Source organism: Ovis canadensis, chromosome 3 (genome assembly GCF_042477335.2).
Source record: "Ovis canadensis isolate MfBH-ARS-UI-01 breed Bighorn chromosome 3, ARS-UI_OviCan_v2, whole genome shotgun sequence".
Classification (NCBI taxonomy): Eukaryota; Metazoa; Chordata; class Mammalia; order Artiodactyla; family Bovidae; genus Ovis; species Ovis canadensis.
The window spans coordinates 162,533,220-162,552,035 of NC_091247.1; the positions used below are offsets into that span (position 1 = coordinate 162,533,220).

The window sequence follows — 18,816 nt, forward strand, 5'->3', positions numbered from 1 at the left end:
TTTTTTAAAGACAATGGCTGAAGTAATGAGGGGGAAATTATTCTTAATGTACATTTTCAGTAATACTGTACTTGCCCGGGGGGAAAATTGTTGGCATGCTGAAACCGCGTGATATGTCACAATTCCCATCTTGCAATACCTGTGTTGTATTCATAGGCTGTTGTGCAACTAATTACAAGAGCATTGGCTTGTGTGAACACAATACATCATTTAAAAGCTCAGTGGCTCTGAGAAAATGCCAGTGTGGCTTATCTAGGACGTGTAACTGAATCATTTTCTGTATGATATTGGTGGAACCAATAAAATGAGGATAATGACACAGCTCTCTAGTGTTTAGGGTTCCAGGCATTCACTCAGTTGCTAGATGGAAATGCTTTAAACAGTTCTGTTTTCCAACAGTCAGACAAGTAACCTGTGAGGAAAGGACTGCGCATCGTCCCTGTCTTACTGATAAGAACCAGGATCGGGGAGATAGAGCATTAATAACTTACTGAAAGCCCTGCAGGTACTTTCTGCCTGACCCAGCCTTTAGACCTTGGGAGTCTGGGTCCATAGTCTCTTGTGCTGTTAATGGCTTTACCCAACTGCCTCTAAAATTTCTAGCAGAAACCTGCTTGCCTCTCTGCCTTCCTCCACCTAGTGTTTCCTGCCCTGTTGTGTGTTTAGGGGCACAGCCAGCGTATTTGAGGAATGAGGATGAGTGGCCTTCACCTCTGCAGTGAAGGACAGAGCACATTTTACAAGATTTTTTTCTAAAGCAGGAACTCAGAACTCCCAGCACTGAGAGTTTCATCCTCCTCACCACCACACAATCCTCTTCTGCACACAATTGTTCTTCTTGTGTTGCTTTAAGGTTAAAAAGGAAAATATCAGAGCCCTCAGTAGCCCAGAACTTTCTTTATCCCTTGGCAAAGAAAAAGCCAAGATTGTTATCTGGAGTTTTTGAGGAAACTGCTGATTAAAAATGTATGTATTTTATTTGATGTCTGTTGAGATTAACATACTTTTATCTTTTGGTTTCATTTCATTAGTTCTGGGCTTTTTTACAATTCGCTATTTTTTAGGTTGCATGTTTAAATCGACTTTCACTTTGTCCTGAAAAATACATTTCTCTAACATTGCTGATAGTACAGATATATTTGGTCAAGTAAAGAAAGAAAACCTTATCTTGAGCAATGCAGTGGCTTCAAGCACGTTTCTTTTTTTTTTTTTCTTTTCTTTAATTGCCAACAGGAGCTAATAGCTATGTGCAGGTAGCATTGTTCTAAAACCCACAAAAAAAATTTATTCTTCTGCTTTATTTTATACAAAACTTCCAAACTGGAAATCGTTTTTAGGCAAGCCTTTATTTTGATTTCATGTGGCCCCCACCCAGTTGCACCGTGGCCTTGTGTAGGAATTGCTCCAGCATCTGACAGAGCACAAACACACTTCCTGATTTCAATGCGGAAGTTGGTCTTCAGTGACATCAGTGGTTTTACCAAGAGGACCCAGAGAATAATTGAAAGGAAGTACCCAATGGCAGCTTTCTGATTTTTACCTTTACTGTGTTAAAAGTTCATTTCTAAGCAGCCAGTGTGAAGGAAAAAACATAGCTATTTATGTAGGGAGATCTTTGGGACATATCATACCTTCTTTTGATCTATAGTGGGTTTTATAAATCTTCAGTGATCTAATTACGTTGGTGAGGAAGCTCGAAGCTCATTGTTGTTCAGTTGCTAAATCGTGTCTGACTCTTAGTGACCCCATGGACTGCAGCACACCAGGCTTCCCTGTCCTTCTCTATCTCTCGGAGAAGCTCATGGTAACCCCCAAATGCTGCCTGCAAAGTATATTCAAAGATGAGTTACAAAGAACACCAAGATGCACATTCAGTGCCATCCAAACCTACATCTCTCTTTGCTTCACTTACATATTATATGTAGTAATATGAAATTTTTGGTATTGTACTATTTTTGACCTGCAAAAACCATTTCAGAGCATTCAGTCCAGTAGTTCAGTTCAGGGGTCAGCACACATTTTCTGTAAAGGTGTAGATAATAAATCCTGTAGGCTTGGTGGGCAGATGGTCTGTGAAAACTGTCTCTGCGGAAACTACTAACTGCATTGTACCTGAAGAGGCACAATAGACAATGTGTACATGACTGTGTTTCAACAAGTGTGAATGGCAGTGTTTCAATAAAACTTGGTAGACATGGAAAATTGAATTTCATATAATATTTACATGTCATAATATTCTTTGACTTTTTTTTTTCCTGACTACTTAAAAATATTGGAAGCCACACAAAAATAAGCAGTGAATTTTGCCATGGTTTTCCAACCCCATGGTTAAGCTGAAGTTGGCTACCACTGCCTTTGCAATTTTTGCTACCAAGAACTTTCTGTTCACTGACCTAAAGCCAATTTCATTATCTTATCCTCCAGAATGCCCCTCCCCAAGCTTTGTTTCACCTTCTCATCTCCCTTCGTAATCAAGAGTACCTCATTTGCTCATCCTGCCAGTGAACACTTAAGTGGTACCCTCTTTGCCCCTCTATCCTCCGCTACTCATATCCAGCAGGTCTCAACTAGGAATCTGCAGTTTTTTCACTCCCTCTGAAGCCTCCTTTTCCTTTCCACCAAGAGCCGCTGCTTGACTCATGGCCTCTTTGTCACTTGGATTGTTATGAGGCCTAGCTGGGCTCCCTGCTTTTGTTATTTATCCTCTGTAATCCGTCTTCCATCAGGCCACTACTGTAATTTTCCTAAATAATTTTTATCATATCAAGCCCTTTAATATTGTAATTATTCTCCAATTAAAATAATTTGTTTAAAAAGGGGGGAAAATTATTTTAGATTATTCCCATGGGTCATAGGCTCTATAGGATGAAGCTCCAATAGAATTTCATGACCTAGTTCTAATGTAGCTCCTTAACCAAGCCCATACTTAAGTCTCACCCACTCCTCTTTATAAAGTTCTTTCATACCACTGTTTTCAGAGGTTATTCCTAAGTCTGGAGAGTCTTGCCTTGGTTTTCCTCTGACTCTTTTATTTCTGTTATCATTTTTGGTTGCACCACAAGGCATGTGGGATCTTAGTTCTCCGACCAAGGATTAAGCCCACGCCCCCTGCATTGGAAGCATGAAGTTTTATCCACTGGATCCCTAGGGAAGTCCCTTTTCTCTGACTCTTGATTCCCTCCTTTATTCAGTAAGGCTGAGCTTAGGTGCTGCCTCGGCTGTGACGCTTTCCATGACTCTTCTTTTGCATAATCATCTCCTCCTCTGCATTTTCAGATCTTTTGTGATATACGCTTTTGGTATGGTACCAGTCAGAACAAATCAGTTATTTATAGGAAGATGGCCCTACTCTACAGATGGCTGTGGGCTCCCCAAGCGTGAAAACCATGCCCTGGTCTTCTTGCTTTATCCCTCTTGGCGTCACAATATTTTAAAGGAATTATTTCAGTCTATATGTACTACATATCTAATACTTTTCTTAGCTTACTCATGAAGTCACACAGATCTGGTTTCAGGGTTGCAGAAACAAATGGCTTTGGGGTCAGGCAGCTGACAAGCAGACAGAGTGAGATCTGGGGTGAGCTAGCAAGGGTGTTGTTGATTGTTTTCATTATTGTCATCCAAGATTGTGACAGGTGTAGCCTGATGTATTATTTTTCAAGAAAAATGGGAAGTTTGAAGATTTTTAATAGAATCATCCCCATTTAAAAATATGGCAACTACAAATTCACCTTAAAAAGAAACTGGTGGGCAAAAATTAAAATACCAACCTGTGGGCTGAATGTGGCCCTTGAGACCCCAATTAGCAACCCTGATTGATCACATCCCTTCATTAGCTGCCAACAGAACCTGGGAACCAGAAGGTGTAAGATGTGTGATGGGAGAAGGTGTGTATGTGCTCTTTTTTCACCTGGGTTCATCCTGCCTTCTTGCTACTCTGCCTCCCCCACCTGTTGGTACTTAGCCACCTTCCAAAACATGAAATCCAAACACCACAGAGAATTCCATTTCCTTCCATCCTTTCTCCTCATTGGTAACACGCTGGCTGGTAACTGCATGGACTGGTGTGACCTCCTGTTGTCCCTCCTTCCAGGACGTGACCAAAACCATCTGGGAGAAGCTATTATTCTTGATAGATGTTCCGGCTGTTTTTGCTGATGGCTATTATCAAAGACTTAAATTCCTACTCAGAGCCATGGTTTTCTAGTAAACCAAGAATGAGAGGTTATTAACGCCCTTGGAACTAGGAATTAAGTTGTCCTTATGTTCCAGCCAATCTGGGTGGTCAGTAACCGTTTCAGACAATCACATGGGGCATTGCCTATGAGGTTACCTCGAAAAGAGAATAATTGATTGCTATATTTCGTCTCCCATCAATGATTGATTTCCCACCCCTCCCCCTACAGCCTTTTGCTCATCTCAGTTGTATATGAATCAGCAAGAGCTCGATTCACCTGATGGCCTTTTAAAAACAGTTGTCCCTTCTTAACCAGTGTGATTACCGCATGTTAGCCATATTAACACTTCATGTAAACTTTTTAGCCTAAATGGTTCAGGCTCTTATTTCCTTTAAAAACAAAGCAAGAGAGATCAAACCCAAACAAATTCTCTATTCAGTGGGTCTTGGGACCTGACTGTCTCAGTCCGGGAGACTGGGGAGAAATGGTGTCTGTGGGCAGATCTGGGTGGGAATTTAGAATCATCACACTACTAACTGCCTGGGTGCTTTCCTGTGCATAGAACATTGCATGGATTGAGTATTACCAGGACTTTGAGGAAAGCGCTCAGAGGAGCAGGCAGCCTTGCTCAAGAAAGGTCCATGTTCTGGGAAGTGTCATGCGTATGCCACATGTAGTTACTGAGACCTGGACGTGATTCTGTGCCCTTGAGGCCGGAAGGACACTGACAGAAAGAAGAGGGAAGAAGAGTTTCCCCTCAAACTCACACAACTGCATAAAGTCCTCTGGGCCCAACGCAAGGAGCACTTAGCTTGTGTTGGCTATGTTATTGTTAAATGGTAATATTGAGTACTCATTGTGCGCCAGGCACTGTTAAATACTTTTCATGCTAGGGCATTTCGTTTTAATGTCTCTTCTATAATTGGAGGTAAGTGTTATTATCCCCATTTTAGAGACAGAAAGTAAGCTTACTGTGTCTGAGAGCACACAGCAAGTTTGAACTTGGCCTTTCTGACCATCGTCTCTTGTTGATGCCTCTGCTGAATATCTCATGGTCCCAAGGGGAACAGGTTGGTAATGAATGAATTGACACCCATGGTGCGTGGGAGTCCTCTGAAAACATACCAACTGTGGCTCCCCATTGTGGTTTGATTGTCCTCGTAAATCCTGTTGGAAACAGTTTCGTTGTGACTTCTGTGGACCAGTGGCCTCTGTGACAGGGGCTCACTTCTTGAGAAGAGGTGAGAATAGTTACTTATCTGAATTTAGTGACAGGAACCTGTTCTGTCTGTTATATTATCAAGTGCATGTCCTTAAGGTCAAGGTTTTGAGCAGATGGGAAGGCAGATAACTTGATCATTTAATGGTTGCCATTAAAACCAGGACTTGCCTGCTGAAATTTAGGTGGAGTTGATTTATTTTTTTTTTTAATTTGTGACTAGAGTATTTCACAAACCGAAAGGAGGAAAACAGGTTTTCCAAGTGTGTGATAGCAGCACAGAACGAATCACTTGTTCTTTTTACATAGTCTTCCACTGCTACGATCTCATAGTCACATCTATGCCTGGTGTTCAGGTCAGAGCTTCAAGTAGTGTCTGATACACATAGAGGATTTTGGACTTCCAGTCCTTAAAATTCCATATGTACCTGTTTTTACAAGGGGAAAAAAAATCTAGGTGTTTTGGTCTAATTGAAAGTAGACTGATAGGTTAATGCAATCAAGGTGACTAATAGCTCCTCTCCCCAGCATATATATTTTAGCGACTCCCAGAATTTAATCCAAGAAGTACTACTAAGAAACTGAGGTTTGCAGAAGTTAAGCGACTTGACCAAGCACTCCACTGTCCAGTAGTTGTGACTTTAAAAGGGGGAGAACAGTGATGGCCAACTCATAGAGTCCACAAGAGGATTCCATGAGTTAATCACTATATGTGTTAATAAAATGCTAACAGCAGTCCTTGGCGCATAATTAGTTCTCAACAAATATAAGATACTATTATTGCACCACATCTAGGGAGTAGGCAGAGTTGAGTTCTGTCTGCATTCATTCTTTCAACAGATGTTTGTTGAGCACTTGCTGTGTGCTGTGTTCTGGGAGGATAGCCCATGGTCTTAACCATTGTGCTTTATTACCTCCAGTTTAATTTCGAGGAAGATGTTTTCCCCCTTTGTAGGCAATTGGAAAACAATGATACCAAAAAGATGATGATTCATGGTCCAGCAACACTTTTTTTTTGAAATCCTCAAAATAAGTATCATGGGTGAGTATTGCTTAGATAAAGAAAGCATACCTCAGAGTCATTCCAGGTAATCTCAAGATAGTGCTGACTTTTTTCCTGGAGCCTGGGACAAGCAGAGAATGTAGCTACTAATATAGCTGCTCACATAAAAAAAAACTATTGACTCTATTGACCACATGATACTTCTCAACTCAGGAAAGTTTTTCTCAATTTACTTTTAGAGGAATTGGAGGTTTATGTAAATTTAGTAAACAAAACATTGGCCTTTGAAGAACAAAATGAAATATTTAAGTTGATGGAGATCAAGCTTTTTAAAGCCAAGGTTAATCGATAAGAATCAGGTCTTTCTACTAAAGCTGTAGAGAGTCAGGAATTTAAAATAATATGAAACATGAGATAACAGTTGCATGTGTGTGTGTGTGTGTGTGTGTTTTAATTTTATTTCTTTGACTGCCCTGGGTCTTTGTTGCAGAGCACAGGCTCTAGGCAAACAGGCTTCAGTAGTTATGGCCCGTGGGCTCAGCAGCTGTGGCTCCCAGGCTCTGGAGCACAGCCCCAGTAGTTGTGGTGCATGGGCTTGGCTGCCCCAAAGCTTGTAAAATCTTCATGGATCAGGGATCACACCCGTGTCCCCTGCATGGGCAGGCAGATTCTCAGCCACTGGACCACCAAGGAAGCCCAGTTGTATGTTTTAAAAAGGCAGTGGCTTTAAATTAATATGACTTTATCATCTGGGTAATAATCAGATATCGGACTGAATAGACTTCCAGGGTTGGGGCTGCTGTCTCTTCTCTCTAGGTTGGCCTTTCTAATATTTCATCAGTGTCATTCACAAGCGGTATTCACGTGAAATGGCAGAGGAAGTCCACCCGCGATTGTTCTTCACGGCTCCCTGGCTGTGATGAGTCATTGCAGGACAGCCCTTGCAACCAAGTGCTGATAAGAATAGGCACACAATAGGAAAATAAGACAACTGAGAGCTGGAGAAAGAGCCGGAAGTCAAAAGTGTGTCCACAGCTCTCTGCATTTAGCTCTTGTGACCTTGTGTAAGTTACAGTCTTCCCAGTCCCTGGGTTTCTCATGCATAAAGTTTCTAGAGTCTCTTGCTGAAGTTAGGTCAACTTTGGAGTTTAATATCCACTAAGAAAGATGGGAGACACTGCACCTCCAGGGGACAGTGATTCGTGATTTGTGTAATTATAGTAGCTTTGTTGATTGTTGGAAAAGAGCAGTGGCAGATGAGTCAGCCTGGCATGAGCTATTGGAGATCAGCGATGCTTTTTTTTTGTGGGGGGGGGGGGGAGGACACCAACTAAAGCATAAGTTTAGGTGCCAATGGTCAGGGTGATGCCAAGTTCCAGAAATAGAAGCTCGGATTTTGGTCAGAGGACAGTATGGAGGGAATGACGGTCATGGACTTGTTTTCCCAGCTGCACTTCCACCTTCAGCTTTCCCTGGGAAAGATGCTTGTGGGTGACCGTGGGGGTGTAATGTCACCATCCAGCAAACCATCCACGCCACTCATGTTGCTTGGGAGTCACTGTCACTGACTGAGAGGAGGCAGGTGGTATTTTGAATGTCCTTCCTCTGCCTGGTTTGTTTGTCAAAAAATCTATGTAAAAGGAAAACTCCAGTTAAATGCATGTATTAGGAGCTCCAGTGGCAAACCTCTGGACTAAATGTGGGCTGCTCTAGAGACAAACAGATCCTTCCTCTGGGCGCTTTCTCCAGTAGCCTTAGAAGCAGGAAGAGAATCCCCTTTCTCTCAAGCCTGGACCCAAGCTCACCTGATCTGCTGTTCTCTGCTTCCCCACACAGTCCCAGCAGGGCCTGCCACAGACCGACACAAAGCTCTGTGTATTGGGTTGGCCAAAAAATTCGTTTGGATTTTCCATACAAAATTGGACTATGACTGAGTGACTAAGCGCACACACACACCCCCCGCCAAGTTGGGCTGGGGGTCAAGGGAGGCCTGACTGAATTCCAGCTGCCCTACTTCCTGGCTGTGGCACCTGGAGTAACTTACATAGCTTGGGCAGTAAGCATAGTAGTACTAATAGTCTTAGGCAGGTAGCCTGTGTCTTTAAGAATTGTATTGTATTCTGAAACCATATGAAAAGTCCCCCTGGTCACAGGAGAGAGAATGAAGGTGGGACCAAAAACTAGACCTTGAACTCTTCCTCCCTTCTTCCTTGAGAGGATGTGATAAACATTGGAGGCAAATTTGACCTCATAGAGATCAGCAGGGATCCCACCTCCTTGCACATGACTGTTCCCACCCCAGTAAAGACAAGGATTTTCAAACTCTATAAGCAACAATCTACTTAAAAATCTTACACAAAACTGTCATGTGTAAAATGAGGATAAAAGGCTTTTGTTTATAAAAATATACTTCAGTTGAAATTTATAATAAACTCAGTAAGAATGATGAAGCAGTTTCAATGAATAGAAATTTGAAATAGAGATAATAGATGACTTTTATGATTGTTTCCCTTTAACATACAGATAAGTAATTGCAAATGGTCTTTTTAAAAAAAACAGATCTCCTTCCAATCTAGTGGCATCGATCAGTTGAAGAGAAAAGATAGAACGCTTATTTATTATGCCAAAGCTGCCCAAAATATGTAGACTAGCATATATTTGTTTACATGTAAGAAATGGGAATGAACTTTTAAATTATTGCATTTTTTCCCAAAATGCTTATACCTTTAAAAAATAAATTTAAAGTAAATGTGAAAACACCAGGAACACCTCCATAGAATTCCAGGGTTTGGTAGAAAACTGCTCAAAACACACTGCTTGAGGTCATACAGTTCTCACATCTCAGTTTGCTCTCTGTTTGCTGTTTGACTGTAGCATGTATGTGTTGGCTTACAGTTTTCAATACTGAAAGACATATGATATGAAAAAAAATGGTGACATTTGAATAAGCTCTGCAGTCTGGCTGACAGTGCTGGATCAGTATCAATTGCTCCTTTTGATGTTGTTCTTGAGTGATAGAAAATGTTGCTTTGGGGTAAGTTGGGTGAAGAGTGCTTGAGACTGTATACCATTTTTGCAGTTTACTCTGAGTTTATAATTCTTTCAGAATGTAAAACTGTTTAATAAAAGGCGTTTGAAAACTATCCTCTAATTAATTGTTAGGAGGGAGTACAAGACTAATCGAGTGATGTATACACCACACTTTGAGAGTGGATCTCCATCTATCTTACCCTGTTAAAACAAAAGCGTCTTTCTTTCTTTGCCACTGAGCCTATATCCTCCACCCTCACTCTGCCACCTACTGTGACACTGTTGAAGTTTTGGGTAGAAAACACAGCATGGCAAATCAAGATCTCTCTTTCGGGAAAACTATTTTAGCTGCTGCTTCATTACTTAATAAGAAAATGGTGCTGAAACCCAAGAGTTCAATCTGCAGGCCCCTGATACACAAAAAAGCTTTATAAATGATGTAGCATGTTTTTCTGAAGCATTCCTATATGCAAAACATTAGTAATTAGGCCAAAGTAGTATCAACATGCCATGAGATCATAAGGCCACATGTACAAATCAGCATGCTCTGTAGTCCATTGTGATGATGCAATGTAAGGAGTGTTATTCTACTGGAGAAAAGATAGAGGAGAGAAGATAATTTTTAAAGAATAAACCGTTGATCCAGTCACTTCTCTGTGTGTAAAGTAAAAGTGGTCATGGTGGTCATGAAATATACTTCTTTGTTCCCTAGGATTTTATAGTGTGCTGTAAATTACTGCTTTGTTCTTTGATAAGAGTGATGGTGGTTTTGCTCTTTATCACTTGGAAAAATGCACCGGAATTCCCTGAGCCAGCCATCTATCTTCAGTGCAATTGGCAGAAGACTGATTATCTCATGTGTTTTGACTAGAAATGGATTAGTGGGGTTGATCACAGCTATCAGACACCTGCAAAGGTGCACTGAGCTCTGAACAATGCTTCATCAAATGTTTTAACATGTACTTGTATAAGTCCACTGAAAAATCTGTTCACTCCACCAAGCTATGACATAGGGCATTAGTCTGATCGGCTTTTCTGGCTTCTCCTCCAGGGTCATCAATGCTGGGAAGAGCACACACAACGAAGACCAAGCCAGCTGTGAGGTGCTCACTGTGAAGAAGAAAGCAGGGGCCATTACCTCAACCCCAAATAGGAACTCAGTCAAGAGACGGTCCTCGCTTCCCAACGGAGAGGGGCTGCAGCTGAAGGAGAACTCGGTAAGACCCTCCTTCACCCCCACCCTCGGGTGAGAAGAACCCACACCCTCTGGCCCCACTGTGGAACGTTCAGCATGGAAGAGAGAAAAGCGCCGTGTTAGTGGAGTGGTGGGTCTGGGCTCAGGGCATCACACTCACAGCAAAGATGATACATGGAGTTCAGGAAAGCTGGTGTTTAAGTTCTCAACACTTAGAGAAAATGCCCACATCATTTGAGTTTTGTTGCAAGAATTAGTATGTGTAGCGGTAGATGGTTTTAAAGAAGTGCTTCAAGGTTTTTGTGAAGGAGCTCATCCTCAGAAGCCTCCCAGGAGGTGTGGAGTAATTCTAGCCATCAGCTTGCAGCCCAGCTACGACTCTGCCCCGTCCTCCCCTCACATGTCCCTTAGAGTTGCGCAGTTGGAGCCTGTGCTTGATGCTCTTCCAAATTAATATTTGTTTCACTTGGCCCAAAGCCCTTGCATCCTATGGGGTGACCCTCCAGACTGAATGCCCTGCTGACAAACCACAAAGCATTTCTCCTCTCTCCAGTTTCCGGAGAACAAAGCAGACATCCTTGGAAGGTTCTGAAGAAGCTCTTAGCAGAGTGTAGGGAACAATCAGCACTGTGTCCATCATCAGATTCTTTAGTCCTGCAGGAGAGAGACGTGAAACGGGATGACCCAGATGGGACTATTTGTTCTAATGATCTTGAGGATATTTTTGTTTGTAAATTTTTATGGGATTGTAAAGGACCTAGGAACCTGTCCTTAGTTGAAGTGATATTGTCTTGTTGCATTTATGCTTAGTGACTAAGAAGAATACTCATTTATTTTTATTTTGTTAGCATTAATTCAGCTTAGCGTTAAAAAACACAGTGACCTATGGAGACTCATCAGTTGTACTTGTTTTCAAGGCAGAAGGAAGCATTGATTAGGCCTCTCCCAAAAAGGAGTCAGGGACCCAGATGAGCAGGACAAAATAATAGTGGTTGAGTGCATGTGCTCTAGAGTAAGACAGTTCAAAACAGTCTGTTGCTTAAAGCTATTCAGTTTACAATGTGTGTGTGCTTAGTCCTGTCCGACTCTTTCTGATCCCATGGACCATAGCCACCAGGCTCCTCTGTCTATGGGATTATCCCAGCAAGAATACTGGAGTGTGTTGCCATTTCCTTCCCCAGTAGATCTTCCCGACCCAAGGCTTGAACCCAAGTTTCATGGTCTCCTGCATTGGCAGGATTCTTTACCACTGCACTGCCTGGGAAGCCCATTCGATTTGGGGGTAGTTATTTATTCTTTGAGCCTCAATTTTCCCTTGTCTAAAAAGGAATAATAATAATAGTAATTACCAACTATGGTGGGAGAGGCTAGTTAAAAGTATGAAATCCAACAGTCCATGCAAAGTCCTAAGCTGATGTCATCATTAATAAATCCTTGATTGATGTTAGTGATTATTATCCTAAAGTCAGTTCCGTTTCTGTAATCCTCTATGAATAATGCCCACTGGATTTTCATTCATTTGTAAATTGGAAATCACACATTTTTTTCCATACGTTCTTGATGGAATTATTTTTGAGGATTGAATTATTATGGAAAAGGGCTCAGAAAATGTGAGACATTAATGATAATTGGATATGGGTGCCAGTGACTTAATGTTGCTCTTTCCCCTGGCAATTCCTCTCTGCCACTGGGATATAAAGTGATTTCTGTAAAAAAAAAAGACAGTGTTGACATTTGGCTGGAAGCCAGTTGGTGATGGCATATTTCCTTGTTGCTAAGTTCCTCCTAGAAGTGGAGCCAGGAGTAACTATTTAACTTCCTTTCCTTAAGAACAGTGAAACCAGCTCATAAGTATTTTAGAATGGAACCAGGACACTCCTTCGTGATGGTTCATGTGGAGTCCATGCTCCTCTGGGAGGCAGCAAGGCTATGCAGTGAAAGGCAGGCACATCTCAGCCTGTATTCTTGCCTTAGCCATAGCGGCTTCACGTCTATCTGCATTGTATATTAGGTTTCTTATTAGATTTTAAGGCAAGAGCTGTGTTGCCTTTTTTTAACTGTGGCAAAATACACATAAAGCTTACCATTTTAACCATTTTAAAATGTGCAGTTCCGTGGCATCAAATACATTCATATTGCCATACAACCATTGGTATCATCCATCTCCTAAACCTTTCCATCATCCCAAACTGAAACTCTGTCCCCGCTAAATACTAACTCTCCATTCCTTCCTCCCTTTCCCCTCGACCCCCTCTGGTCCCTGGCAACTACCGTTCTATTTCCTGTCCCTGTGAATCTGACTACTCCAAATACCTCCTATAAATGGAATCATACAATTTTTGTCTTTTTGTAGTTGGCATATTCACTTATCATAATGTCTTCAAAGATCATCCATGTTGAAGAATGTGTCACAATCTTATTCCTTTTTGAGGCTGAATAGTGTTCTCTTATATGTATACGTGCCGTTTTGTTTATGCCTTCATCATTGCTGTCATCTTTTGTCTATTATGAACATCGCTGCTGTGAACGTGGGTGTCTAGTACCTATTTGAGTCCGTGCTTTTGATTCTCTTGGGTATATACCCAGAGTGGAACTGCTGAGTGATATGGCGGTTTGTTCAGTAATTTCAGGAGCCACCATACTGTTTGCCACAGCAGCTACATCATTTGACATTCCCACCAGCAGTGCACAAGGGTTCCGATTTCTCTACATTTTTGCCAACATTTGTTAAATCCTGTTTTTCTACAATAATAGCTACCCTAATGAGTGCAAAGTGGTATCTCATTTGTAGGTATATATTTCCCATGGTTAGGGATGTTGAGCATCTTTTTATGAACTTCTTATTGGCCTCATATATCTTCTTTAAAGAAACGTCTGTTCGGGTCCTTTGCCCATGTTAGAATTCGGTTGTCTGTTTTCGTTGTTGATGTTTGTGCTCTTTCTAAAACCTTGAAGAGCGTAGGCTCGTGTGCCAGATGACTCGTGAGCATGGGCTGTGTTCTAGGAACTGGATGCTGAGGATTCAGCAGGAAATAAAACAGAGGACGGTCCCTCCCTTCAGGGAGCTTGTGTTCTTTAAGGGAGACAAACAAAATGCATAGCATGGGCAGATAAACACTCTGGAGAAAGCAAAGTAGGGAAGCAGGAATAATAGGGAGTGTGAGGTGCAGGGGTGGCTAAAGGAGGTGTCAGGGGTGACACTGGGGCAGAGACCTGAAAGCACAGCTTTTGGAGGACGAGCATGCTGACAACCCTAGGCAGCTGCAAGGATCTGAGGCAGGACCAGGCCTGCCATTCTCAGGGATCAGCTAGGAGGCCCATGCAGCTGGAACAGACGTAGTAGCCTGGATTACAGGCAATGGACTTCCCTGGCGGTCCAGTGGTTCAGACTGTGCATGTCCACTGCAGGGGTCTCGGGGGTCCATCCCTGGTCAGGGAAGATGCCACATAGCATGACCGGGAAAAAAAAAAAAAACCCTTTGGATTATAGGTAACACTGTCAAAGGTAATAGGGGAGAGAGGCAGTCTGGTAGGACCTCGGGGCTGCTATCGGGACTTTGGCTGCTATGCTGAATGAACGGTTTGCTAGCGGAGGTCACTAAATATACTGCTTAAAAGAGGCTAGTGGTTTTTTCTATCTGAAGACATCCCATGAGTCATATATGGTGGCACCAAGGAAAGGGCAGTGACAGTACAGGGCCCAGTGCAAGAAAGCATCTGCAGAACACCTGTGAGGTAGGTCTCCGCCTTCCCCCTATGATTCTCATCCTTCACTCAGTAAATGTGTGCTGAGCTCTGAGTCTACACACTGGGACTTTGGGACTGAGGAGATGGATTCAGGACAGTCCCTGCCCGCCTTGAGTAGAGCTGGGGAGACAGGAAAGGAAGACTTCCTGAAGAAGTGACATTTGTGCTGTTGTGCTGAAAATTGAATAGGAATTAACCAAGCACATAAGAGAAAGGGGAGCTCCTGATGGAGGGAGTGCACATGTGCAGAGCTAGGCTGGCATGGGAGCAACGGGGCATGGCTTCCTAGGTCGGGGGCATGTGTAGTTGCTTGGACGGATATAAGACCAGAGCAGTGAGCCGCATTCACAGGTGAGAGTCACTCAGTGCCCTGAAAAACTGGACTTTCAAACAACGACTTTAGACCAGGGTATAACAGACTCATGACAGTGGGGAGGCTGACTTGAGAGGACTAGGATAGCGTGCCTAGAAGCTGGGACACTTAGGAGTCTGGCTCATGCAGAAATCTGAATGAGAAATGATGACGCTCCAAGTAAAGCAGTAGTAAGAGCAAAGGCGTCAAGAAGCAACAATTAGAACCAGACATGACAAATGGGTATGAAACAACAATTTTGAACAACAGTTCAAAATTGGGAAAGGAGTACAAAAAAGGCTGCATATTGTCATTCTGTTTATTTAACTTACATGCAGAGTACATCATGTGAAATGCCGGGCTGGATGAATCACAAGCTGGAGTCAGGACTGCCGGGAGAAATATCAACAACCTCAGATGTGCAGATGATACCACTCTAACCTAGACAGCATATTAGAAAGCAGAGACATTACTTTGCCAACAAAGGTCCATCTAGTCAAAGCTCTGGTTTTTTCCAGTAGTCATGTATAGATGTGAGAGTTGGACTATAAAGAAAGATGAGCACCGAAAAATTGATGCTTTTGAACTGTGGTGCTGGAGAAGACTCTTGAGAGTCCCTTGGACTGCAAGGAGAGCCAACTGGTCTGTCCTAAAGGAAATCAGTCCTAAATATTCATTGGAAGGACTAATGCTGAAGCTGAAACTCCAATAATTTGGCCATCTGATGTGAAGAACTGGCTCACTGGAAAAGACCCTGATGCTGGGAAAGATTGAAGGCAGGAGGAGAAGGGGATGACAGAGGATGAGTTGGTTGGATGGCAACACCAACTCAATGAACATGAGTTTGAGTAAGCTCCGAGAGTTGGTGATGGACAGGGAAGCCTGGTGTGCTGTAGTCCATTCGGCAAAGAGGCAGACACGCCTGAGCAGCTGAACTGCACTGACCAATCTAATGGCAGAAAGTGAAGAGAAACTAAAGAGCCTCTTGATGAGGGTGAAAGAGGAGAGTGAAAAAATTGGCTTAAAACTCAGCATTCAGAAAACTAAGATCATGGCATCCGGTCCCATCACCTCATGGCAAATAGGAGAAAAAGTGGAAGCAGTGACAGATGTTATTTTCTTGGGCTCCAAAACCACTGCAGATGGTGACTGCAGCCATGAAATCAAAAGGCACTTGCTCCTTGGAAGGAAAGCTATGGCTAATTGAGACAACATTAAAAAACAAAGACATCACTTTGCCGACAAAGCTCCATATAGTCAAAGCTCTGGTTTTTTCCTGTAGTCATGTATGGATGTGAGAGAGTTGGACCATAAAAAAGGCTGAGTGCTGAAGAACTGATGCTCTCGAATTGTGGTATTGAGAAGTCTCTTGAGGGTCCCTTGGACTGCAAGGAGATCAAACCAGTCAGTCCTAAAGGGAATCAACCCTGAATATTCCTTGGAAGGATTGATGCTGACGCTGAAACTCCAATACTGTGGCCACCTGATACAAAGAACTGACTCATTAGAAAAGACCCTGATTCTGGGAAAGACTGAAAGCAAAAGGAGAACCGGACAGTGCAGGATGAAATGGTTAGATAGCATTACCAACTCAGTTCAGTTCAGTCGCTCAGTCGTGTCTGACTCTTTGCGACCCCATGAACCGCAGCACCCCAGGCCTCCCTGTCCATCACCAACTCCCAGAGTTCACCCAAACCCATGTCCATTGAGTTGGTGATGCCATCCAAGAGTCTTCAACACCACAGTTCAAAAGCATCAATTCTTTGGTGCTCAGCTTTCTTTATAGTCCAACTCTCACATCCATACATGACCACTGGAAAAACCATAGCCTTGACTAGATGGACCTTTGTCAGCAAAGTAATATTTCTGCTTTTTAATATGCTGTCTAGGTTGGTCAAAACTTTACTTCCAAGGAGTAAGCGCCTTTTAATTTCATGGCTGCAATCACCATCTGCAGTGATTTTGGAGCCCAGAAAAACAAAGTCAGCCACTGTTTTCCCATCTATTTGCCATGAAGTGATGGGACTGGATGCCATGATATTAGTTTTCTGAATGTTGACCTTTAAGCCAACTTTTTCACTTTCTTCTTTTACTTTCATCAAGAGGCTTTTTAGTTCTTCTTCACTTTCTGCCATAAGGGTGGTGTCATCTGCATATCTGAGGTTATTGATATTTCTCCCAGCAGTCTTGATTCCAGCTTGTGTTTCTTCCAGCCCAGCGTTTCTCATGATGTACTCTGCATGTAAGTTAAGTAAGCAGGGTGACAATATACAGCCTTGATGTACTCCTTTTCCTATTTGGAACCAGTCTGTTGTTCCATGTCCAGTTCAAACTGTTGCTTCCTGACCTGCATACAGATTTCTCAAGAGGCAGGTCAGGTGGTCTGGTATTCCCATCTCTCTCAGAATTTTCCACAGCTTATTGTGATCCACACAGTCAAAGGCTTTGGCATCGTCAATAAAGCAGAAATAGATGTTTTTCTGGAACTCTCTTACTTTTTCGATGATCCAGCGGATGTTGGCAATTTGATCTCTGGTTCCTCTGCCTTTTCTAAAACCAGCTTGAACATCAGGAAGTTCACGGTTCACATATTGCTGAAGTCTGCCTCGGAGAATTTTGAGCATTACTTTACTAGCGTGTGGGATGAGTGCAGTTGTGCGGTAGTTTGAACATTCTTTGGCATTGCCTTTCTTTGGGATTGGATACTCCAATATAAAATAAAAAGTTAAAAAACATTAAAGCTGTCTTAAATGTAGCCGTGTGCACATGGCTCAGTGGTAAAGACTCCCGCTGCCATGCAGAAGATGCAGGAGGCGCCCGGTTTCTTGCCGGAGAATTGCACGGGCAGAGGAGCCTGGTGGCTGCAGTCCAGGGGACTGCCAAGAGTCAGATACGACTGAGCAACTGAGCACAGTATAAACATGTCAACTTAAGCCATCCTTCATGCCACCTTATGGAGAATTATTTTATCCTATTAGTACAAGCAGTCTTTTAGCCAAGTGAGTCAAATCAATTCTTCTGGTTTAAAACAAACTGTAAAAAATATTTGGTAGATAATTTTGCCTCTCCTAACTTCCAAAAGGTATTTGCTAAAAGGAACATTGTTTCCTGTGTTTGGCTGAGTTCTTAAGAGCAGCACCTTACTTAGGACAGAAAATACAAATTAATTTCAGGTTCCATCTAAATATAAAGGAAAATGTCAAAGGCAGAAGAAGCCTTGTTCGGAAATAGTCATAAAATTTGGAATGGATGAAGGAAAAGAGTTTCAAGATGGTCTGTGCTGTAGATTTGTAGCCTGAAGAAATGCAAGGAAATATGGTGAGTTATTTATTCTTCCTTAAAAAAATACTCAATAATGGATCCAGTTTTTTAAAATTTAGAGTTTAGTGATATAATTAGTGAAATTTAAAAAAAAAAAAAACATTTCTCTTTTGAGGAAGAGAGAAGTTTTGAGATCTCAGGATATGAAGTGGATGTGAAACAGAGAAGGATGTTTTCTGTGACAGGTTAGGGATGAGCTTTACCTGTTCGTGCATCACATTGGGTCCTAACTGTATGAAGAAACTTAACCCCAGCGTCAGGCAAGTAGGAAAGTGATACTCTGTGGCAATGTACAGTCCTGTCAACATTCCTACGCCTCTGACTGTTTGTTTGGGGACATAGGGTGTGTGGCTTGGGAAGAAGAGAATCTAGAATGCCAGCATTTCTGAAAGACATGGTCATCCCTTAGAGAAGATGTTGTAAGCTCATTGAGGGCAACACCCTCTTCCCCAGTATCCTCCTGCCTGTTTCCCACTTTATTTGTTTAATTGAAGGATAATTGCTTTACAGAATTTTGTGGTTTTCTGTCATACATCAACAAGAATCAGATATAGGTACACCAAAGCCTTTTAAACTTACCTGATCATGATTTGTGGGATCTAATCACCATTACTAGGTTTTCTTTCCTCTGATTTGAAAGGTGTTATTGTTGTTTGTTGTTCAGTTACTCAATCGGTCCAACTCTTTGCAACCCCATGGACTGCAGCACACCAGGCTTCCCTGTCCACCATCTCCTGGAGCTTGCTCAAACTCATGTCCATTGAGTCAGTG

At 42.4% G+C, this 18,816-nt stretch overlaps 1 protein-coding gene across 4 annotated transcripts in view; it reads left to right on the forward strand.

Annotated features, from left to right (window-relative positions):
• Positions 1-18,816, forward strand: part of PPM1H (protein phosphatase, Mg2+/Mn2+ dependent 1H) — a 309,775-nt gene that overhangs the window by 92,054 nt on the left and 198,905 nt on the right. For all 4 annotated transcript variants that reach the window (XR_011255961.1, XM_069584754.1, XM_069584755.1 and 1 more), the window contains exon 2: positions 10,482-10,647. Coding sequence is in view for 3 of the 4 variants with exons in the window: in XM_069584754.1 (XP_069440855.1) it covers positions 10,482-10,647 (166 nt within the window). In the remaining variant the exon portion in view is untranslated. The remainder of the gene's footprint in view (positions 1-10,481; positions 10,648-18,816) is intronic.